At 42.9% G+C, this 25,421-nt stretch overlaps 1 protein-coding gene across 7 annotated transcripts in view; it reads left to right on the top strand.

Moving 5' to 3' along the window:
* Positions 1–16,318: 16,318 nt before the first annotated feature.
* LOC147446212 (uncharacterized) overlaps positions 16,319–25,421 on the top strand; it is a 33,653-nt gene continuing 24,550 nt past the window's right edge. The window contains exons 1-7 of one of the 7 annotated variants that reach the window (XM_086525474.1): positions 16,320–16,533; positions 16,633–17,177; positions 17,260–17,410; positions 17,498–18,441; positions 18,520–21,549; positions 21,642–21,762; positions 21,889–21,962. In XM_086525474.1, the coding sequence (XP_086381600.1) occupies positions 16,692–17,177; positions 17,260–17,410; positions 17,498–18,441; positions 18,520–21,549; positions 21,642–21,762; positions 21,889–21,962 (4,806 nt within the window). In that variant the 5' untranslated portion in view covers positions 16,320–16,533; positions 16,633–16,691. Of the gene's footprint in view, positions 16,534–16,632; positions 17,182–17,259; positions 17,411–17,497; positions 21,550–21,641; positions 21,763–21,888; positions 21,963–25,421 lie in introns of those variants that run through there. The other 6 variants (XM_086525473.1, XM_086525476.1, XM_086525475.1 and 3 more) reach the window with 6 other exon arrangements.

Raw genomic sequence — 25,421 nt, forward strand, 5'->3', positions numbered from 1 at the left:
GATGCAGCGTTCTAAGTTTCCAAAGGATGGTTCAGTTCGGGCCACATGCAGGTTGCAGCTTGTGCATAGTGATGTTTGTGGACCCATGCAAACTCCGTCCTTGGGCAATTACCTGTACTTCGTGACTTTCATTGATGATTACTCCAGGCATGCATGGGTATTTCGGCTTAAAGTGAAGTCCGAAGTTTTTATGTGCTTCAAACAATTTTTGGCTATGGCTGAAAATGTCTCAAAATGTACTATGGGCACCCTCCGTTCCGATCCAGGGGGGGAGTATATGTCTCATTAATTTAATGCATTTCTGGCTAGTCGTGGGACAAAACACCAATATACAGTGCTTTATACACCTCAGCAAAATGGTGTTGCTGAGAGGAAAAACACGTGACTGACGGAAATGGCACGATGTATGGTCAAAAGCCAAGCTTTACCGCATTCTTTTTGGCTTGAGGCCATCATGTGTACCACTTATGTACTTAACAGGTGTCCTACGAAAGCTTTGTAGTCTATTACTCCATATGAAGCGTGGCATGATAGAAAACCTTCTATTGAGCACATGCGTGTTTTTGGCTGTTTGGCATATGCTTTGGTGCCACAAGTGCAACGCAGAAAATCTGATGATAAGGCTGTCAAATGTATTTTTGTTGGTTACAGTGCTGAAAGCAAAGGTTACAGGTTGTATCATCCGCAAACAAAACGTATTCTGGTTTCACGGGATGTAGTGTTTGTGAAAGATTCTGTTCAGCCCTTGCTGTCATGTACCAGAGACAGTAATGTAAGCTCACGGGACATTTATGACACTTTGTTGCTTCTTTTCAATGGTGGAAATACGAATGTAAGTTCCAATGAGGCAAATGTACAGCCTATGGGGGTTTCTAAAAATGTTTTAGATCAGCCTATTACTGATGCAGATGTACATGATGTACTTGATGAGGAAAGGGCTGAAAATGAGCAAGCTAGAGGTATGCCAAAATGGCTGGTGCACACTTTGTGTGACAGTCAATTGGATGCACCTTTGTCTAGTCGTACTCGTTCAGGCTCTCGCCATGCATCTTATGCATCAGATTGTTATGCTTTGGCTGTGTCTAGCTTACATGATGTTGAGGAGCCTCTAACTTTTGATGAAGCACAAAATTCAAAAAATTGGATGGCTGCCATGCAATCAGAATATGATGCACTTATAGAAAATGACACATGGAATTTATGTGATTTGCCTCCTGGCAAAAAGGCCATTGGTACAAAGTGGGTTTACAAGTCGAAACGCAAGCCAGATGGTGAGATCGATCGCCATAAGGCTCGACTTGTTGCAAAGGGTTATGCACAGCAAAAAGGCATAGATTATGAAGAGACTTTTGCTCCCACTTGTTGTATGACTACTGTGCGTTTTTTATGTGCATTGGCAGCTCATTTTGGTTGGGATGTACATCAATCAGACATTGTTACTACTTTCTTGAATGGTGACATATTTGAGGAAGTTTATGTAACGCAGCCTCGTGGTTTTGTCATAAAAGGACAACAGGACAAAGTGTGCAAATGTAACAAGGCTTTGTATGGGTTGAAGCAATCTCCTCATGCTTGGTATGAGAAAGCTGACACTCATTTGGTCAAACAAGGCTTTTGTAACAGTCCAACAGAAAGCACATTGTATGCAAAGTGTGAGGGTGTTGTACTTCTCATTGTGGTTCTTTATGTTGATGATTTGCTGATCACTGGACCAAATGAGAGACATATTGCTGAATTTAAGGGAAATTTGAATGCTACTTTCAAGATGAAAGATTTGGGGCTGTTGCATCATTACTTGGGTATATAGTTTAAGTAGTGTGATGGTGGTATTGCCTTGTGTCAGAAAAGTTACATAGAGACATTGCTATGTAAGTTTGGACTTGAGGATTGCAAACCTATTGCCACTCCCATGGAAACAAGTTTGAAGTTGAGTCTACATGATGCTGGCGATCCTGCTGATGTCACTCTTTACCAAACTGTTGTTGGCTGCCTCATTTATGTATGCAACACGAGGTCGGATATTCAGTTTGCAGTCTCACAGGTCAGCAGATTTATGCATAGCCCAAGGTCTAAGCATTGGCAGGCTGTCAAGAGGATTTTCCGCTACCTTAGTGGCACTTTACATCTTGGCTTGTTTTATCCCAAGGGGGGATCATTGTTGCCAGACTTACGTGCTTTTTCGGACTCAGGTTGGGCTGGTTGTTTTGACACGCGAGTGTCCACAAGTGGTTTTTGTTTCATGCTTGGCAGTTCATGTATATCATGGTTGAGCAAGAAGCAACCTATTGTGGCCACTTCGAGTTGTGAGGCTGAGTACAAGGCAGTCTTCACAGCTATGGTTGAGTGTGTATGGCTCAGATGCCTTATGGCTGATTTGGGTGTTGGACAGGACACTGCCAACACTATCTACACTGACAGTCAGAGCGCATTGGCAGTTGCAAGGAACCTTGTTTTTCATGCTCGCACAAAACACATTGAGGTGCATTACCACTATGTCAGGGAGAGGCTCTCAGCAGGAGAGATCAGTTTGGCTTATGTGCCAACACAGGACAACCTTGCAGATCTTTTCACAAAGGCATTGTCTCGTGAGAAGCTTGAAGCTTTCCGCAAAGCTTTGGGCTTACTCCCCTTTGTGGACTGATCCTGTCCTCAAGGCATGGCACTTCCCTTTACTCATGTGCCATCTCTCGTTCACCGCATCACTCCAGGGGGGGATTTGTTACCATATACATGTGGTAGTGATGTGTGTGAACACACTAGGACCGCTGGGGCATTTTTTCCCTCTTTAGGAGGTTTTTTCCCCCGTGCATTGTATATACGCCCATCACACTAGGGCTATCTATCTTTCCATTGCACACTAAGTAACACACTCTCTATTGTGTGCCTTGAGCTTCCTTCGTCTTCTCCAAGCTGTGTGTGTTTCTCTGCAACCCTAATTCCAACAGTTCATACACTGTATTATACCATTCTGAGTAGGTATGTATGGCATAGTGTACTACCACATAATGCCTTGTTTGCTACAAAAATCCTTGAATTATCTGCAGACGTATTCTTCCCCATTATCAACACACAAAGCCTTAAGCTTCTTGCTTGACTGGTTCTCAACCAACGTAAGGAATTTATGGAAATTAGCAAAGACCTTGTCTTTCCTCTTCAAGAGGTAGACACATAGCTTTCTATTAGCACCATCTATGGACATTAGGAAACATACTACCCCCCTAGAGACTTATGCATCATAGGCCCACATAGATCACTATGTACAAAGTTTAGAAGAAAGTAGTGTAGCTTGAGTCATCGAGTTGAGCCAAATTTGGCACATGTTGGAAATATGTTTCATGGTTTTGTACCTAGATGTGATTCCTTTTCACATTCTATTATGGTCCAAACGTGTTAGCAAAGCTTTCAAGTAATTGTAGTATTTAGTTTCTTTCATAGATGTGTTTACACATATTATTCACTCCTCTTTCATGTGTGCTATGAACATAATATCCAACATAAGCATTGGCAACTATAGTTATGAAATGTAGGTTTGAATCAATTTTTTGTAAATGCATGCACACTGGGCCTTATGGGCCCTAGTGTTTAGCAAAGGTAGATTTGGAGCAACATGCAAGTGCATGAAATTGATAGATTATGAAGCATTTTGCACCACAGGTGCAATATCTCTATGAGATTTATCGTGGCTCTACCAACCAACACACGAGATGATGGCTCTGTATGGGTGCTTGTAAATAGGTCAAATAAACTTTCCAAAGTTTAGTCAGTTTACTATTTACTCCGACTTTGTATCCATTACGAGTAATTGTGACCCACGTTTACGAGTCATTTTTGGAGGATTGTCTGAAAACGGTTGGGAAGAAATGACTTAATATCACTATTGTCACTCATCCAACAACAGATGGGCAACTTGCAAGTGTTAATCTGGTGCTAGAGGATATGTTAAGAGTGTACGTTAGCGAGAAGCAATCCAATTGGAAATATTCTCTCCCTAGTTTGGAGTTTGCTTATCATGATATAAAGCATGTTGCGACTAGGTTTAGTCCGTGTGAGGCATGATGCGGACCGTGCGAGTGCACATGTGCAGTGCAGTGAGTAAGAGGACATAACATAGAGGTGTGGGTGGGGAGACTCAAAAGTATGAGCAACCCCCTATACACTGTAACTATATCAATGTACTTGAAGAGGGCGGGCGCCCAAGGGCTTTGGGCGACCGGGCAAAGCACAGAGGCCTTTGTCCCAACAATCTCCCACTCAAAGGCAAATGTGCCTCTAAACAAGAGAACCTAGTGTGATGTCTATGTACAAGAAAAATAGGTGAGAGTCTGTTTCAACCTAGGCCCACTGGCTCGCTCAGTTGATCTACATGTAGTTGTATCAGCTCTAGTGATAGGCGAGTGTGTGTATCCACATTAGAGCCTGCATGTAAATTTCGTAGACAACTCTGTATGGTCTGCAACGCCCCACAATGCATCATGCTAGTGTCAACCACTATACGGCTGGCAATCCCTGCTGCAAATGCTCCCACTGTAGCTACTAGGTTGGGCCTCAAAACTAGTGGGTCATTCATGAGATGCTTGAACGCTAATGAAATTTGCTCAAACCTGGCTATCTGCATCATCAAGACTATCCATCATATAAATGTGTCATCGTCGACACTAAAATGGCTACGTTTGTCTCACCCATGGGCAAAACCATGCAGCTTGGCATCAACTCATCATCATCAGCCTGTAGCATGAGCATCTCAAAGAGCTCTGTGTTTGTCATCTTTGTCTATGTCTCTAGGGAATAGACCCACTCTACCTCTACTTGCACAGACTCTGAGAATACATGATGTGTCTCACTAAAGAAGTGTTGCTCTCCCTTTATCCCTACAGAGTCTACTGGCATGTCCTACATAGCTAAATGCTTTGTCTTGTGAGCATGGTGGAGCTCACCCGCGAAGGAGACATGTTTCATCTCTAGCTCAATGCAAGTCAGGAAAGCCATTGAGACTGCACCGTCTCATTTTTTATCCACATGAATAGGTAATCCATGTTATCCCTGACACCTCTCACAAGGACCAATGAACCCAAATGCATCGTAAAAGATCCCTCTCAAAGCAAAGTATGGCATCCACAATCTCTAAGTTGACCAACTGAGATCAAACTCACTGTCATGTTTGGCACGTGACGCGAATGTCTAAGCACATATGGATATAACTTTTTAGCGAGCGCTTTTTTGGAATCCAGCAAGCAGATTCCGAGAAGATTCTTTCTCCCTTATCAACTTTATTCTCTCTCTTGATCCTCCGTTAGCCTCTTTTCCTCTCTCTCTCTCTCTCTCTCTCTCTCTCTCTCTCTCTCTCTCTCTCTCTCTCTCAATTTCTCACAGAGGTGTGTGTGTGTGCTTTGTCGATGGTTGTATGTGTGTTAAAAAAAATGATAAATGGTTCTATCATTATACCACCCAAGCTTCTTCTTCTCCATCATCATCTGCTTCTGTGTGTGTGTGTGTGTGTGTAAAACATTCATAATTTATAAATCTCTCTCTCACTATCCTCTCACTCATACATGTGACTGGTCTTCTCAAATGTTGTGATATATGTTAGGCAACAATTTTAACCACCAACCTGATAAGTGTCCTTCTATTTTTTCACACTTGTGAGCACTCATACACATGCAAATTTGTATACAAACATGGAAAATATATCCATAGCACAACACACACACTCTTTTCAAACATCATGCCATCAACCGGACAATGATACATGCACACAAAACGTTCGCAACAACGCTTAACACTCCATAATAATGAAATTCGATTTTGAACAACATTTAAAGACTAAAAATAAAATAAAATCACAGACTTATATCAAAAGGGTTTAAAGTACACAACTTAAAACAACACCTACCATAAGATGGATGTGGAGAAAAAAAACAGTACGATATGCTAATATGGTGTCAAGGCCTTATTTTTTTAAATTTAGTGAGGAAACGTGAGATCTAGTTGTTGTTGTTGTTGGCTCCATTGGCTATTCCTTACACAAAAATGTATGCCATCCACACTTCTACCCAAGCCTCCACATGTCGTTTGAAGGATGCACACTCTTGTGAGGTGCAAAAACCATGTCCCCCCCAAATCATACTTGCATTGTTGGCTAGTGCGGCAGCTTGATCGATATCCCCTTCGATTGGATGTGCATTGAAATCAAGGTTTTGTATGGCATTGAATATTGAGCTTGTGGCTTCGTTGACTGCACGAAGAGCATTCGTGTAGTTGTGTGTACTCTGTGCTGTGAATACAAATCTCATTTATAGAAGATACATTGCATTGAACTCTTTCTAAAATACAAATCGTCAAATCAAACTGATTTCCAAGAAAAACCCCATGTACTTACCTAATGTATGTGTATTATAAATTTAGAATTACCTTCCACGGTAGTTGCGCTAGCAAAGATATATGTAGTCTAAGCCATTTTGAACAGTTCATTGCCGTCCCACGAAGTGCCCCTTAAACTTTCGCCCTATCTTCTTCATTGAATTTTTCCAATAAGGACTGTGGGTCCGCAAGCACTAATTTTTGCATCATAAACATGTCATGCGCAGTGGTGTGAGACCGACGTCACTAACTCTCTCCAATAAGTGCCACGCCTATTGAATGGTATAGGATCTTGTCCGGAAAAGCTTCAGACACAATGAAGGAAGCCATCGTGGGCTGGTAACCTCTTTCGGCTATAGAGGTTGTTAGTTTTGCCACACAATCATCATTCGTTCTAATGGCTGGGTTGACCAAAAGACAACAAAGAGGGATGCGAGGAAACAAGTGATTGTATGGCACAACATGTGCATCAATCCAATGCGATGAGATGTGGCTATATCAACCACGGATATAAAGAAATCTGTAAGAGGATCATTACTCGTGTTTTCCGCAAGGATGGTCATTGATGTGACTGCACCTGTCGAAGGAGGCACTTGCATCGTCGTCAAAACGGACGCTTCAACAAACAGAATCGCTCTCTTGAGTGGTGTGCAAAGGAATTTCTTCTTAGGTGATTTGAATCATCGTTTCTTCTTGGCGGTCCATGTCTTTGGACTGCTTTCTTGTTAAAATTGGCCTTTAATTGTTAATTGAGGTGCTTATGACTTCCAAAGAAATGATGAAAGATGAAACTAAGAGAAGAGGTTTGAAGATGTGGAGAGAAGGTTAAGAGAAATGAAATGAGAGAGAGCGGGAGGAGAAGGTTTGAAAAGGTGTGAGGTAATTAGAAAAAAGGTTTTCTTTTCAAAGAGATAGAGATCACTAACTAACTTAAGAAAGAGTAGAGTGTGGAAAAAATATCGAAGAGAGAGTGAGCTTTTTTTTTTTTTTTGGGGGGGGGGGGGGGGGGGGGGGGGGGGGGGGGGGGGGGGGGGGGTACGTAGTGTCAAGGAGGTAGCACACAAGGGATCAAGGGGGCGGTGCGCGCAGGGGGTCAAGTGGGTCGCGGTGCAAGTAGAGGGTCAAGGGGTCAAGTGGGACACTGAGTCAAGGGGAGACGCGAACAGGGAGTCAAGGGGGCAAGGCGCGGACAGGGGGTCAAGGGGGATGCGGTGTGGGTAGGGGGTCAAGGGGTCAAGTGGGGTAGTGGGTCAAGGGGGGACACGAGCAGGGAGTCAAGGGGGGGCTACCATCCATGTGGCAGACCATGTAGACTGTGGGCGACCCGCAGTCCATGTGGACTACCACATGGATGACGGTCCCGAAGCTCCCGTGTTGCGTGGCCTGCTGGCGTGCCGCAGTCTGTGCCCGCATGGGCTGCGGCGAGCCAGCATATGCCACACAGCACCCCCCTGTCCCCACCCGTCCCACCTTGATCGCCCGCAAAGGGCCGGTTCCCACGGTGAGAGAGAGAGAGAGAGAGAGAGAGAGAGAGAGAGAGGAGAGAGAGAGAGAGAGAGAGAGAGAGAGAGAGAGAGAGAGAGAGAGAGAGAGAGAGAGAGAGAGAGAGATTTAACCTTAAATAGCTAGCCGACGAGGAGAGTTGAACTCAAGACCTGTTATACAAGAGGGAAATGGCATAACCAATCTACCACACTTGGGTGATAGAAAGGTTATACCATTTTCCTCTTTTATTAGCACACACACCCGACACACAAGAGAGTTTTAACATCGTTAGAAACTATCCCAAGAGACCATAAAGATCTACTCGACGAGGAGAGAGAGAGAGAGAGAGAGAGAGAGAGAGAGAGAGAGAGAGAGAGAGAGAGAGAGAGAGAGAGAGAGAGAGGGTGGGGGGTGATTCACACGGGGAAAGAGAGAGAAAGATATATAGATATATTTTATTATTGTGCTTGGAGGTCAAATATGATCTATGAGATCGAAGTTACATGTGATGTAGTATGTGTATGGCTGATGAGTGACTCTCGATGCTCCAAAATTGTGGTGATAAGAATCGCAATGGAGAGCCTACACTTTGGCTGGGAGAGGAAAGTGTGTAGGTCTAAGTCATGGCTGAAAATGTGAGAGAAGCAAGTTCAGACATGACCAAAAACTGAGCACTCTAGCAGTGTGGGGTACTCAGACTCTCGAACTTGCAGAGAGCATGATGTGCACATTCGATTTGACTCTTCTCCATTGCCCCAACGCCCTGTCTCGCATTGAAGGGAATGGGAGCTAAATCGAATGGATGCGATAGTGCGTATTGCCGACAAGGGGATAGGCTCAAGCATGTAAGTGTGAGTACGGTTTCCTCTTTCAGTGAAGAACATGGTTTTGTAGTTGGGGGCAATATCGGTGGTGTAATGTATGAAGCATGACCCACCGGATTTCTTCCAAGCCGTAACATATTCATGTTGTAGAAAAGCTTCATTCACTTGGGAGTCAATTGAAGCATCATGTAGCAAGTGTAATGCATCCCATCTCCAACACCACTTTATGTCTTGCATCCATCCCGTGCTCAAGATTTTGCTTTTATGCATCTTTTGAACTTTTTTGCTTGCTTCCCATGCAATTGTAGAAAGTCGATGTGAGGGGTTTTGAATCATGTATTCCACAACCCTTTCCATGCCCATAACCTGAATTGAAAGAGATCCCGACTCAAGAAGTAGGAGCATATATGGTATTTGTGTCTAAACTTGGAGAAAGTATGTAAGAAAGCTCTTTTGGACATTCTCAAACTCTTTCCAAGTAGATCACACTTCGACTCCGTAAAGAAAACCCGTCTCAGAAATGCATCAAAAAGGTACTTCTTGAAAACCCAACATTTGATGTTTCCCGCATTACATATCTTCTCAAATGCATAATATGCTCTCTTTCCTGCTTCCAAACAACGCATAGCACATTCATGCCATTTGTGATTGGACAGAACCTCAAGGGACCAAGGTACTTAAAGCTCTCAACAACTTCAAGTGTCTCATTGTTGTACACAATGCATGGCTTCTCCTTATGGTTGGTTTTCACAAGCATAACCTTTGTTTTGGATTCATTCACAATCAGTCCACTATGTAAGCAAAATCTCTCGAGTACAACTATAAGCTTTTGTGCAGCTTCTAAAGTGTGTGCGTGAAGCACTACATCATCTGCATACAACAAAAGCATGATTACCACATTACAAATAGTGACCTCTTCAATGCTTCTTCTTGCATAAAGTCAAGTACCATTTGTTCCAATTGATCGATGCATAGATTAAAGAAAGTTGGTGACAAGGGACGTCCTTGTTTAACCCCAATAGTGCTTACAATTTTTTTTGAAATTCCTCTTTCCATGCACAATTGACACATCACCTTCTCATAGATTCGAGAAACTGCAAGCGCAAACTCACTTGCCACTTGGAGTTCTTCCATCCTTCTCCACAAATTGTTACATGGAATCATATCAAAGGTTGCTTAAAGTCCAGAAAACAACTCTCCAAGAGAACACGAAGAGTGACAAGATGATCAATGGTGCTATGTCATCGACCAAAACCCGCTTGTCCTTTTGTACGCTTGTCATTCTCTGCAGCCCAATCACTCAATTTCATCTCCATCATACACCCATATAACTTTGCCATAAGAGACCCAATCATTATAGTCTGGTAGTTGTTTACATTCTTTACATCCCCTCCTTTATACAAAGGCTTGATCCAGTTAGTACTCCAATCATAAGGCATATCATGTTGAAGTGCAAGATTGAACATATCACACATCCACTCATGGGTAAAATCTCCCGTCCATTTGATAATCTCCGGCTTTATACCTTGAAGATGTTCCGCTTTGCGAGTGGCAAACTTTTCAAGCCCACCGCATACATCCTCAATAGTAAAAAAAAAGAGGGCATACATGGGAGTAAACCATAAAATGGCATTTTTCAACATTTGGTTGCTCATATAGTTTCCTACAATGTGTGTACATATCCACAAGACTCAAGTTACCAAAATTCTCACCCTGCTTGTCCCTCAAGTTTCTCCAAAATCTTCCGCATGACGTGTCTTTTCTTGGACTTGAAAAGTTGTTGCTTTACGTCCTATCTTATTCTCTTCTTTTGAACAATGCCTTGTACGTATGCAAATGATTTTGATAGTTGTCTTTGTCCATAGTTGCATCAAGATTTATCAAGGACTTTCGAGCATCTTGACATTCTTTATCAAACCACCTTTTGCGTGATCTATCTTTGTTGATACCATTGAGATGCTTTATGGCAAAGCATTCTTCAGCACAAGAACAAATAACTTTCTTGAAAGCTTTCCGTTTAGTTTCCAGTGGTGCGTCATATTGAATCTTTGTCATCCATAACTTTTGCTCAACCATTTCAATGTACATTGGTGCCCATTTGAAATCCATACATAGTGATAACTTCTCTTTCCTTTGGCTAAGATTATTATGCTTGGTTGCTTCTCCATATGCAAGGTCATTACATAAGGTCTGATGGTCTCATTATGGGGTGCATTGGCCAAACATAAACTCTTTATGCAATACATGATGGCTTCGGAGAGTAAACTATAATCAATCATACTATCCCCATTATGTTTTCTATGTGTAAATCCATTGGTTCCACTCCACAAAGACACACCATTGGCAATGAGCATACCTGTGCTATAACACATGTGTAAAAGTAACTTTCCATAGTAATGCGGCTCCTTCTTATCCATTGAAGTACGATCATATAAGTGAACTTCCTTCAACTCCCTTGAAATGTATGGAATATCAAATTGTTGAGTATCATGTTGCAATGTTTTTGTGTGAACATTCATATCCCCAAATAGAATAACATCACCTTAGTTTTCCCTTCTTTCAAAAGGGCTTTTTCCTCTACCAATGGGAAGATTATCTTTGGGGTTAAATATCTACAAGAGTATGTTGCACCACAAACATTAATTGCTTTGCATGCAATTGTCATGGTTGGGAGTGAAGAGTTGACAGTGCCAATGGAGAGAACAAGCAATCATTTAGAAGAGGAGTTTTATGTTGTGGACGAATCTCTCTTCACAAAGTTCATGGTGCTAGTCGAAGATGACATGGTCTCAAATTCAAGTGGCATGGCTGCTCCTTCGGTGGATGTTCCGACTCTATCGAGGTAAGGAGTACAAATAGTATTTTGTCATTTTTTAATGCAATAATGAAGCCCAACATCTTGAAGAAGCTTCTTTCAAAGATAGTGGAAATCAAACAAATATTGGAAATACCAAAGGTGTACAATGGTAACATGGTGTATGAGTTTACACAGACCCTAGGAAAGGTCATCCAATGGATTATATGAAACATAAGCACGATCCACACCATTGGATCAAATCGCAAACCTCAAACATTGCATTTCATGGAGTGTGTCGCAAAAGTCATTGTGCAGGTGCTCTAAAGTGTCTCACTGAAAGTTGTCCCAAATTGGTTAATTTTGGGAAGTCAAACACAACACATTTCAATGGTAGCATGCTAAAATTACCTTGCATGGGTGAATTTGTGACGGACTTGCCGGCAAGCTTACTTGCCACTATTGCGGTCAACTGGCTATTTTTTTGCGTACATGTGATTGCTTTGTATATTATGTCATGCTAAGGGATGAGAGCATGAACAGATTAATGATACATCAAGGAACTCATCAACATGACACGAGAGATGGTTCATCAATAAAACCAAAGAAATGGTTGCACGAGTTCTCGATGTGGATAGACATGCATGTGCAAGAAAGGTACAAATGTGTGTGGCAAAGGAAATTGTGACAACAACTTTGATGCAAAAGGGGGGCTCTAGCTATGTACTTGGTGAGCAAGAATTTATAGATGTTGTTGAGGCAATGGTTTCCTTGGTGGAGGAAAATTGGTGAGGATTCTTACATGTTTTTCTTATTTGGACATAATATTTCAAAGTAATTTAACTCTGAAATACTAGTTTCGAAGGTCCATGGCTACAACTAGGAATGGGCCAACTAAGGAGAGCTTTGGTGTGGACTCCTTGTTGCGGCTAAAAAGAGATTGCACATATGATTTTTTTCACAAAATCAGGTTTCTGGGCAAGGAGCGGAAGGAGATCGGTGCTTTGTGTTCAACATACCTACAATTGGTCATGCATCTGGATTGGATATGGTTAATCGAATGCGATGAAATGGGCCTGGAGATCTTCGGCACGCTTGGGTGCAGTTTGATCACACTCACCAAGTGGCGGATTGGGTGACCATGGAATCCAACAACGTGTTTATTAATGTGCTTGTCTTATGTTGTAGCATGCAGGATCTCCTCACTATTGCAACTTGTGAGATGAAAGAGGAAGACATGGAAGCATAAATTCTATTCTGGCAATGCATAAATGAAGTTATGGAGGGTCATGAATGTGAGAGAGTGGATTTCCATGGATTCATGGCGGAGAAAGCTCAAGCCAATTGAAATACAGTTCGCACCGCGTTCAATGGTGGCAAAGACAATGTTCTACAACATCGGGAGCGATCTTGCCTTTTTCATTGGAAACAAAGCATGGTGGCACACACCACAAAGTACATTGTCTCTTCATCTCAACGAACTCACAAAGACATGTGCAAAAAGTGGCGTCTAGCCCCCTCTAAAGAGGCAGTTGTAGTGGAGTCTCGTCTCCTTTGACAATGGTGGCGAAATGGAAATTGCATGGATAAAGACATCCCTGCAATGGACTCTTGGTTGATTTGGTGGAAGGTGCGTATTGCACATTGGGGGAGCATCATGATAGCAATGTGCTGATGGGTGAAAAACTCCAAGAACCAACTTGGCCAACAGCAAGCATGGTAGTCGGTTTGCAGGCGAAGGCTTAAAAAACAAAATCTCATTGTATGACGCGGGATAGAGATGGGAGTGAGAATTCCAAAGAGAAGACAAAGTTTTGTGTTTTGGAACAAAAGGTCGATGAAGCTATGTGGGCAATCAGAAGAACCACTTTTGGTAGTTGTGTGACATGCAGCGGCACCCCTAGCGGTGGAAAAAGATGTGGACAAAATATTGTGGCATGTAGCAAAGGGACACCTGCATCATCCTTTGAGGGGTATAGAAAACATCCAAATGGGCTACTCAGACAGTGGTTTTGGTTCTGTCTCAGACATGTTATTCATTGCTATGTGGTGGATCATAATATAGAACCAAGGCCAGCTCCTCCTCCAACAACTTGATCGGTTGATCTAGGAACAAATCTTATTGATGAAGAACTTGATGTATTATTTGAAGGAGGATTTCAAGTGGAAACAGTTGGAAAAGATCGAGAGAGTGCAATAACAATGCGAACTCCTCCCAGAAGTGGAGGTGATTCCTCTTTCGCTTCAACAAAAGCAGGTAGCAGTGGGTCAATATTAAGAAATAGCATAAGAGTCAAATTTCAGCCTTACATTTCACAGGAGTTAGCTAAGAAAATTGGTCTCGCTCTTTGTTTAAAGGCTAAGGTGATTGAAGAGAAATGTATTGTAGACATAGTGCATGAAGTATTCAAGGTTGAGCATCACGTAGTAGATGGACATGTGGGGGTGTATGAGGTACACATCAAGGATGAACCCTACTGCACATGCCCTAATTTCACCCACAGGGAGGCCAATAAAAAATCTTATTTGGTTTGCAATCATTTGTACTTCATTTTCTTGAGAGTTCTTGGATTCAGCTAAAATGAAAACATGTTCATACATCAACACGTGCTAAGCAAAGTACATATCTACAATACTCTTAGCTGTGAACGCACATATCCAAACTTAGAGTAAATCCCATGATTGTACAATTTTGTGACACATTTTCTGCCATGCATTGTAGCTAGCAAAGTTTATATAGATTGGATAGGAATTGGAGAGAGAGAGAGAGAGAGAGAAAGAGAGAGACAGAGGCTAGAAAATGCTCACCAAGAAATATTCCCCAACACATATGATGCACCAATCACGGTAATGACAATCTCACCTCTCATGCACCAACTATGTCATGCACTGAACCATCAGTCAAGCAACATGGATTGCTAAAGATGCTCCAATGGTTTCTTCTTCCACAAAGTGGATTGAAGATAAACTTGGTGTAATAGTTCTTGAACAAGTGGTGCCCAACTCTGCGGTTCACTCACTCCTGAATGCACACATTCACTAGTAGAAAGTTAGGAGGAATGATCAACAAAAGCCACTTTGAACTTCAATGATGCCCTTCAACCTTCTAGTCTTGTGGTGAACACTGACATGCCTAAATTTTGCCGAATTAGTAAGGATTTGAATGGGATCTTGCCTTGATTTTGCCAAATTATAAGTAAGGATTTGAATGGGATCTTGCCTTGATTTTGCCTAATTATTAGCAAGGTTTTGAATGGGATTTTGCCTTGATTTGACTCCTTTTTTTGGTTCGAATGGCATATCTACATAATGTTCGCCTTCTAAAAGTCCTTTTTGGAGTGGTATAACAACGAAGCAACATGAAAACATCCCTCCTAAATACCTGAAATGCTACATATTTAATTACCAACCATTATGGGATATGCAACTGAGCATGCGAACATCCATCCTAAAAGCCTGAAGCCCTGAAACTACCCTCCCATGACATTCCATATGTTAAAACCAGCTATCATACGGTACCCAAAATGTAAATGGAGTCAGATATGCATCCACATACATAATTGCACACTAAGTAATGCTATTTCTCGTGATGGCCCTTGAGCTTCTCCTCTCCAAGTTTTGTATCTGCAGTCCTTTTTCCAACACACACACACACACACTTTCTCTCTCTCTCTCTCTCTCTACCTCACACGAGCACACTGGCTGTATAATGCATACAACAATCTATCATCACCATTTTGGGAGTTCTCCTCACATGCTGTTGCTCTCTCATTGTTTCTCCTCTATAACTGTTAGACAACATGTAAGAGCGTAGGCTTCCCAAACGCTACCATTACCTCAATCAGAACTCTCTGCACATGTTGTTTCTCTCTAACAAACTTCCACTTTACAATAATTGTAATACCAACTACAACATTCAAGAGCCTATGCTTCTAAAGCTCTCTTACAAATTTATGCTCTATACTTACTTGACTCACATCGACCAACTTAGGACCCCATAGTATATATCTTTGTTTTGTACTGTTGTTAGGTTATTTTGTTACTCTGACTTTGTATCAGATCCACCACTTTGTAACTTTCGGGTCTCATAGGTCATTATGGCCTTTTGAAGACGTTAATATAACATTTCATTTCATTTCTCTCTCTCTCTCTCTCTCTCTCTCTCTCTCTCTCTCTCTCCCCCCCGCCCCCCCCTTCCCCAACACAAAAAAAAAGAGAGTCTAGCTCTATACGTGCATATCCAGAAATATATCATTGCTTCTTTTGGAGCTCTCCTCTCTTCTTGTTGCTATCTTATAATTTTTTTTCTCTACAGCTACTCTGGCAATATGTAAGAGCATAGACTTCCAAAGACAAGCATAGTATTTTGTTACTTCAAAAAGATTAGTTTGTGCACTTTTTACTTTCTCATAGCTCCAACTCGTGTAGCCTTGATTCCTCGAGAATAGGACTTTGGAAGTTGTTTCCCTATCAACATCTGTGCAATCATGCTATTGATTTTGAAGTCTATGGCTCCTTAATTGGTAGGCGTTGGAAATGTGCTCACAATGGCCATGTATCTGTATGCAAGCTCCTTACCATTTGGTTTAAGAACACAGAAAATGGAGATGAGTGAGTCCATTTTGTGAGACCCGTCACCAGAGAGGTGTTGTGTGTCAAGTAGTGCATTCGAAGATCTCTAAAATGACAAAATGTGTACAATTACTTCATCATGATAAATACATGGATCATGCACATGTAGCATGATGATTAGTCATCTTGGCTACGCATATCATCAATGTTGATTGGGAAGGATTGAGATGGCTTATTAGGCCGCAAACCGATATTAATCAGATGGCAAACCGATGAAATCAGATTTTTACTCTCTCTCTCTCTCTCTCTCTCTCTCCCCACACGCAAACTTTCTCTCCGTCTCACGCGCGTGCTGCGGAATGCGACGCCGTCTTCGCCGGGACCTCCTCGCGATCTTCCATTTTATGACGCCTACAGATGAGCGAGGCCATGGATGCGCCTATTCTTGAGAGCTCCTGCTCCGCAACTATCTTCAAGCTCCGAGAAGGCGAACGCGTCGAGGTAAAGCCATTGTGCTGACAAGCGTTTTTAAATGTGAATGTGTTGAGGTCACTCTTTCCCTTACATTGCTGTGCCTTGATCCCCACCATTGTGATTCAGTGAGGCAAAAGGACAAGGGCCTGCGGGGCTCTTGGCATCCGGCCACCATTGTTGGTTTGATGCCCGGTCGCCTCATTGTAGAGTATGGTGAGCTGTTTTTGGATGATGGACATTGTAAACTTAGAGAATGCATACCCCTAACGAAATGCCTGCAAAAGTCTTCTTCTCCAACTGCAATGTCGTGTCCACTTCTAAACCAACCCTCCAGCTCCTCACTGCCTACACATTCCAAAAAGCGTGGGCTTTTGAGTCCTGCCCCTCCTGTGCCAACTGATCCTCCTTCCTTCACCTGGAAAGGTGGACTTTTTGTGGATGTTTTCTCTCAAGATGCTTGGCGGGAGGCTGTCCTCCTTGATGATGTAGTTACAACAGAGGAAAATACCTATGTAAATGTCATGTACCCTCATGAAGGAGACCTAGCACGAGTTCTCATTAAGAATTTGAGAATCTCCCAACTTTGGGATGAGGTTACGGGGAAATGGATAATCAAAGGCAGTTGTAACCTTTCCAGGTTTTTGAGTAGGCGAGGCATTGCAAGGAAAGAGGCAGGTTATCAACCTACCGTACTTATATTTCTTGTGTTTGGCAAGTTCTTGATGTGTGACTTTACATATATTGTTGCCACAGATTACACAAACCACAAGCACAAACCAGGATGATCTCCACCAATTTCGCTTTGTTGAAAGTAAATTAAAGCTGAACAATGGATTCTCCTCATTTTCAGTTGCTGGGCTCCCAGGTGGCAATGCAGCTCAGGACATGAGCTATTATTTGCAAGGTACATGATGTCTTTGAGCTGTAGACTGTAGTAATATGTCAGCTCACTTCTATGCATTTGAGCCTTGTTATGTGTGGGTATTTGCAGCAAGAGCTGCTCTGTCTGGTGGACAGTGCTACAGGAATATCGAGGATTCATGTGCTGATCAACCATCGAATGTGGACCAACCTGGTTACGCGAATTGTGTCAGTTTAGAACACCCACAATCATCTCTTTCAGAAGCTGGCAAAGTTGAGAGTTTATTTTGTCTATCTCAGCCTGACGACCTGCTGGGGGATACAGGGTGTCTACGCAGGAGTCGGTGCGAGGCTTTTGAAAGTTTAAAATGCGTCGACAATGATGAGTTGTGCAGTGCTGGCACCAAATCAAAAGATGGTGCACAGGCTGCTCAAGCAAGCATTGCTACACAACAATGTATCAAAGAATTCTTTGAGGCGGAAGCAAAAGTTGGCTTTGAGTCTGTTGGACTGGCATCTTCGGATCAGTTTAGGGATCAGGCTTGCATCAGTCAAGAGCACCTAGAGTCAAATCTGTCAGACATTGATAGAGTTGATACTTTTAATTGTATATCTCAGCCTGATGGCTTTTTGGGTGAGACAAGTTGCATACACAGGAATGTGGATGAAGGTGTTGGATGCTTGCAGTGCTCCAATGGCAATGGAGAGTTATGCAGTGATAGCGAAGTATCAAAAGACAGCGGAGAGGCTGTTCAAGAGGGCAATGCTATGGAGCAAAGTTCCCAAATAGGCTCTGAAGGAGAGGCAAAACTCAGTCAATCTAGCCACTTGGTCAATGCCAACAACATTCATCAAGAACCCCTACAATCAGCTCTTGTAGAAGATGCATCTTGTATTTTGCTAGCTGACAATCTGGTGGAGCATACAGGTCGTATGTACCGGAGTGCTTGTGAAGGTTCCGAGAGCTCCAATAATATTGCAAAGCCGTCCAGTGATGCCACCGACTTAAAAGTGGGTGAAAGGACTGTGAAGAGGAGCCATGCTCTGCAACAAGGCGCTGAAATTTTTTCTGAGGTAGTGACAAAAATTTGCCTTAAGACTGTTGGACACTCAAATTCAGGTCAATCTGGCACTAAGAAGTGTATTTTTCAGGAATCTCTACAGTCTGTTCCCTATGACGTGGACAGAGTTGATGATACATCTTGTGCATCTCTACAATCAACTCTCCTTGACGGTACAGTCGATGATACATGTCGGACATTTGGGCCTGATAGCCTCGTGGAGAATATAGGATGTCTACGTGATAATGCTTGTAAAGGTCCTGCAAGCTTAAAGTGTTTTGACATTGATGCAAATCAATGCAGTAGTGATGGAAAGGTCTTTTGTGAAAGCATCGCTATGCAACTGTGTGTTGAAGCGGTTCCTAAGACAGTGGAACTTAAGACTGTAAAGCGGCCTGTTTCTCCAATTGGCATTGACAGACCCATCGGTCAGGAACCCTATCAATCAACTTGTGTAGAAAAGAGTACGATGTTCACTCCAACATCTAATTTTCTTACAGACAATCTCACCATGTCTAGAGCATCTCCCTGCAGGATTGAATCAGCTGATTATGGTTGTCCTCAGCCCACAAGAAGAAATAATACTCATGTTGAGCCAAGCACCAATATTGCTGCTCACCAAGGCAATGAAGAGGCTGTTCACAAAACCCTTGCTTCAGAACAGCTTTTGCCAAAGGAAGAAAATATCAATGCCAGTGTTTTTAGACTAGAATACCCGGTTGAAAGTTCTTTTGGAAGTAGCAAAGTCGTTGATTCAGCTGTAAATCAAAGAAGTGGCCCACAAGTTGGTGAGAGTCTCTGTGTAAAAGGAGACTCATTAGCCTTGCCTTCCTTTTCGTCAAGTAATAGTGCGCAAGTGGAGGAAGGTGCAAGTCTGTGTGTGAAGCAGGTATGCTTGCCGGATGCGCTGGGAAACTCTCATTCACTAGCAGAGCCAAAATCATCAACCATTGCCCCTTTGCTACCATTTCGTCATTCTTCCAAGAAATTGACTAACAATATTTGCAAAGCAGAGATAAGTAAATACTCCTCTACTGGAGGAGGCTTTACCGTTTGCAAAAGAGGCTCTGATAGTCAGAGAAGCGCTGAAGAAGCAAATGGAAAATTAGGTGAGAATGATATAAAAAAATCTGTGTTTCCTGCTTATTTGGTAACATCCAGCTCTCAAAGTCAGGCTGAATCAATTTCTGAAGCAAACCAGGATGAATCGGGACAATTTGATTCTGGGGGTAGTGTGTCGCCTGCAAATTTCATGCACTCATCAACACAATCTCAGCAGACAACTGAGGACTCTGATAAGTTGGATTTTTGGGAGGAAAGATCAGTCAATCGTTTAATCTGTGATAGCTCAAAGAGGCATGGGAGGACTGTGGACTCAGTAGGATCAAGAGATTTTCCTAGTTGTATGACCTCGGGCTCTCACAAGGAAACATCTGTGAAAACTGAGGAAACACAGGCCACGGGTTTTCAGATGAAAAGGAAGGGAACAGATGAGCCTCAGGAAAGAGGTATCAGGTCGGGACCTAGAGACAAGCATCGAAGTCATGTAAGGTTGTTGGAAGAGAAAAGCGGAAGAAGATTAGACAATGAAACCTTGATGTCTTTTAGAAACCGTTTGGTCCTTCAAAAGCAGGCAGACACTGCGAAGAGAAAGGCTCTGGAATCAAGGAAGGTATCAGATCACGGAGAGAAGAATGGAAAGAAAGTTGCCATTTCTGGTAAGCAAGGAGAGGAAAGTGGAAAAAAAGTTACTATTTCCAGTAAGGGAAATGTGATGGAGCTGAAACCAATGTCTAGTCTGACAACTTCTATGGTCAAAGACAAAAGCTTGAAACTTTTGACTCGGGATATTGCTAAAGAGGCTCTCTTGGAGGCAGGCTTCAGGATAGATTTGAGGCCCAGGAAGTCTAGGGACTACCAAGATTCTGTGTATGTTTCTCCAGATGGACATGCATATTGGTCTGTTCCAAAAGCATGGGAAGCTCTCAAAAAGTTACAAGCTGAAAAATCTGCTCACATTGACAGGCAGGGCTCTTCTGAAGATGTATCTCTCGTGGCTGGCTGTCATGAGAAGGCTGCAATGTCTTCTTTGAGTGGGGAGAAAAGCAGACAAAGTCTCGCTAAAGATGACAGAAGTGCCCTGACAGAAGTTTTCTCAAGGTTCGGTGATGATGAACGGTTACAATCAGCTCTCACAAAACGAGGTGCTTGCTCAGGTACAAACTTGGAGATGCCACAGGATGTTATTAGGCAGGCAAAGATGACGAATGCTGATTTGACAGACATTTTACTGGGAGACTTAGGTCTATTGAGACGGTTCACACAGACGTTTTCAAAGAAACAAAGATCTGAAGTTAACAAGTCTACCGATTCTCTGACACCTAGGTTGGCAGCAGCTGACATTCTTGACGAAAAAAGGGGGATAAAACGGAAGCAAGACGGCATAGCTGTTTCAGAAATATCTGAGCGGAAAATTTTGGATGGCAGGGGCTCTGCAAAGAAGTCACAGGACATTTGTGTTTTCAGATCGAGAGAAGACAAGAAACAAGAGACTAAAAGGAGTTTGAAACAGACAATGTCAGAGACCAAAGCAACAGTAGTGAAGCACAAGAATAAGAAAGGGGAGAAACGTAAAGCACGGTCAGGTCTTAGGCTTGAGGTGCGGCAGTCAAGTTCCAGTGGGTCTGAGGAGTCAACATGCCATAGCACACGAACAGTTTTTGCATGGATGATAGATAGGGGTGCTGTTTTAGAACGGGAGAAGATTTTTTTTGTGGACAAAAGAAACCACCAGGTTGTGAAGGAAGGTGTAGTTACTCGAGAAGGGATACTGTGCTCATGCTGCAAGAGGGTATTTACAGTCCATGGCTTTGAAGCACATGCTGGAAGTAAGTTTGGTGATTGGCACCAAGCTTTGGTTTTCACATCGGGTAAACAACTTCTTGACCGCCAACTCAAAGCTTGGGATGCTGAAATTCATTTAAGGAAAGCGCACAATTATATAGGCATCTCTGAGGATGATACAAATGATGACACTTGTTTGCTCTGTGGAGATGGTGGAGATCTGATCTGCTGTGATGGTTGTCCTTCAACATTTCATGCATCTTGCTTACAAATGGATGTGAGTGCTTGGCTTTTAAATTGACTTCTGGATTGGAAGTGCTTGATATTTTTAGGCTTAAAATCTTTTAATTTGTTGATATCATACTGCAGAATGTTCCTGATGGGGATTGGTATTGCCCAAAATGTTGTTGTGGTGTATGTTGTTGCCATCGACACAGTGAAGAAAAGGAGGATCTAACTGTTATACTGTGCAATCAGTGTGAGCATCGATGTATGTTTCAAGTGGCAAGTTCTTTTTTCATAAGCTTATGATTGTTATTGAGTAGTTCAAGCAGGTATTAGTTAGTTTATGCGAAAGTTATCTTTGATACTTTTGTGCTTTAATGGTTCATTGCAGACCACATTGCTTGCTTGCACGGTCGTGATTCCTTTGTTGGAAAAGAAGTCTTTTGTGGATCTTCATGTGAGCAAGTAAGTTTTTTGTGTCCAGCAGTATTTTTTATCTGGATTTGACCTGATGAAATAAAGCATTTGAGGTAATGGGTGCTCTTGCAGTTAAGACAGCCTGAATAATTGCTAGCGTACATTGATGTGTTATAGTTGCAGAAGAGCCCATACTTAGAATTCTTCTTGCTTCTCTCTCTAGAGACAAGGTCTTATGCAGTTGGGAAGAACATGATGGTGTCCCACATTGCTAGGTGGAAGAAGGTGCATGCGTCCTCCCTTTAAATGGAGCTACTTATGTTACCAAGGTTTCAAATGAGTAGAGCTTATAAGTGTTATATATAGCAGTCTGAGAATGTACTATGGCCTAGTGTGGGTATGTACTATGTCTGAAGGCAGCGGCAACAGATGAAAAACCTGTTGTCTCTGAATATGGACAGCAGCAACCTTAGAATCGGACACCTCCAAAGCAACCTGTCCATGGCGTACACCGTCAATTTGCGACTGAATTGCAGTAGAGGGGTCGCCTAGGGCAAGTGATGGCACCAGAGATGGTGACCTAGAGAAACGCAAGAGAGAGATCTGGTAGGGGAGAGAAAAAGCGCTAGAGTGGAAAACACCAGAGAGAAAACGCCAGCAGACGATGGAGAGAGACACAGAGAGAGACCCAAAAGTTAAAAAAGCTGGCGCTATACTGGTAATGTGACACAGGATGATACAATTATGGGCACTGCCCCTCCCTATATAGGGGAAGAGTCGGGGGCCCAGGCTGCCCGACCCCGGAGGGCTCGAAAATACCCACAATCTAAAAATAGGGGGCAAAATTGGCAAAAATATGGAAGTGCATCCCTAGGTGGAAACCAGTGGCACATGGAAAAAATATCCGGCCTGAGGCCACCAAGAGGCACTTACTTGGCATTGCAAGTAGGGGTAGGCAAAACAATTGCGGAAACTGGTCGGAAATCAGAAAATTACCTCACATATGCTGGTCACAGCCACAAAACAGCCCTCACTTCCTATGATCAGCGCTTGGAGAGAGAATGTTGGGGCATTAGCAGCTCTGCCTGGACTTGCCATAGAGGTGCCAAACTCACTTGACCCTTTGTATTGCATAAAAGCAAAAATGCAAATTACAAAAAACGGGCGAAGCCAGAGTACACAATACAAGTGGAGGTGAGAAAACCCCTCAAGATCTTGGGGTAAATCTAACTGAGGTTAATCTCGAAGGAACGAGACAAGGGGTATAGATATCTGTGAATGGAGCCTACTTGGAAAGCTGAGAGACGAAGTTCTGTAGAAGAACACATAAACCTACTTGGTAACTTCTTAGCTCCACACGATGTAGTACTTCAAAGAAGTTAGCGACATGTGGTGTCACGTGCGTACTACACTTGCGCCATATGGACAAGCTCTTGCTACATTCTAGCATCAGCCTTAGCTTAGGACCTAGCCTGGCACCCTTGTGAGCCTCTATAGTAGGATGTGCATGTCCAGGGCGGTCATAGTTGCATACCCTCTCTTGCATAGTTAAGTCACTTAAGCATATAGGCATATGAAAAGACACTTAAGTCATTTATTAATAAGTGACTTTGACATAACATTTATTAAAAGTATGTTGGGGTATAGGAGCCTGTGCCTTGCCCGGCCGCCCAGAGTCTGGGCGCCCACTGACTTGTATACCTTATACATAGCATAAGTGTATAGGGGGTTGCTCACTCTTTGAGTCTCCCCACCCATATCTGTGTGTCGTGTGTCTCTCTCTCTCTCTCTCTCTCTCTCTCTCTCTCTCTCTCTCTCTCTCTCTCTCTCTCTCTCTGTCTGTGGTGCTCCCCGATCCCCTTCAATTGGTATCAGAGCTATGGTGACCGCGGAGAGCACGACGGCTTTGAGAGCTTCGAGGCGATAGCTCGCTCGCTCTCGACGGTGGAGTTCGATCGCGGAGTTTCATGGAGAGCGATTTTAGCTTGAGGAGCATTGTCTTTGGAGCTTAGGAGCTTGGTGTGGTCAAGCTTGGTCGAGGAGGCGGTTGCGGCTTCCTTGGTGAGAGGAGCTTTTGAGCTCAGTGGAGCTCGTTAGAGAAGTGCTCGGCGGAGGAGAGCTTGACATTCGAGTGCTTGGATGCTGTTGTGGCAGAGCTCTTGCGTTGGAGCTTGCATTGAGAGGACATTGCATCACGCAGAGTGGAGCAGGAGCAGGTTCAAGACTGTGTGTAGCTCGTTTTTGCCATTTTCGGGCTCTAAAACGCAGTTTTTTGCGTAGCTTCGTCATACAGAGTCAGATCTACATGATCCAGGAGTCTAGGTTAGGGTTTTGGCACGCTCCGGACGCGATGGTGATGTCTATTTGCTGAAATTATGCTTTGAATTACAACAGGTACAGCAACAGGTTTATTTGTGCACTTTCGGGTCCCAAAAACACTGTTTTTGGTATATCTCACACACATGGAGTATTTTCTGCAGCAACCAGCAAATTCATAGGTGTATACAGGTTTTTGGATATGCATTTGTCCAGAGAGCCACTCATGCGAGAGTGAGCTATGTTGCCATGGTCTTGGCGGTTTATGTATGCCATATATGGATTTGTGTATTTGTTTATGGCTGAGATTATTTGAGATTTGGCTCAATTTATAGAAGAAACTCTGTTGGATTTTATCTAGGTTCTCGCCATAGCTTCTACGTATCCGTAGGTTGCTCTTTGACAGTTTAGTGGTTGAGTTTACTCCCACTTTGACAGGTGATTTTCAGTCATCATTTGGTTGGAGTTTGGAGTCACTTGTGTATGCCCTTGTGTGCCGTATTTCGCATTGCGCATAGCGACAGATCTTGCAAGGTTTTGCGAAATGTTGCTATAGTTATCTGGCAGACATATGTTTATCGATTGAAAGGTATTTTGGCAGCAATCATCACTCACATGTATGTCATTTGAGGTGCCGTTGAGTGGTACTCCGGCAAGAGCGGGTATGCTCATATGTATGACTTTGTGAGGTGATTCCGGTCGAGTTTATTCCCGGATTGGCCATTGTGGCATATATTATTGTCTCTTTGAGGTTTACTGTTGAGATTTTGCTCCAGTTACAAAGGAGACTCTGTCAAAATTTTGTCAGATATTTATGCGCGATTGAGTCATATTGACTTGTGATTTTGTGCAAGGTTTTGCACGGTTATTGGTGCAACTTTGCATCAGGTTTTGAGCCATATTTGCAGACTTTTGTTGATGCGATTCGAGCCAGTTTAGGGCTGATTTGGTTGACATTTGCTACTCATTGTTGGTTGCTCTTTTGCGAGCATTATGGCTGATTTTTCATTTGACTTCTAGCGTTATGGTCTGACACAGTTTGATGGTGCAGATTTTGTTGCTTGGAAGGAGCATATGCTTGTTGCATTGGCGGATTTGGGGCAGGATAAACCCTTGCGTGGTTTATCGGCGAAGCCCAAGTCTATACGTGATGATGATTGGCAGGATCTTGATGAGTTAGCCATGTCTACG

Source organism: Adiantum capillus-veneris, chromosome 12 (assembly GCF_014529385.1).
Source record: "Adiantum capillus-veneris isolate H3 chromosome 12, ASM1452938v2, whole genome shotgun sequence".
NCBI lineage: Eukaryota > Viridiplantae > Streptophyta > Polypodiopsida > Polypodiales > Pteridaceae > Adiantum > Adiantum capillus-veneris.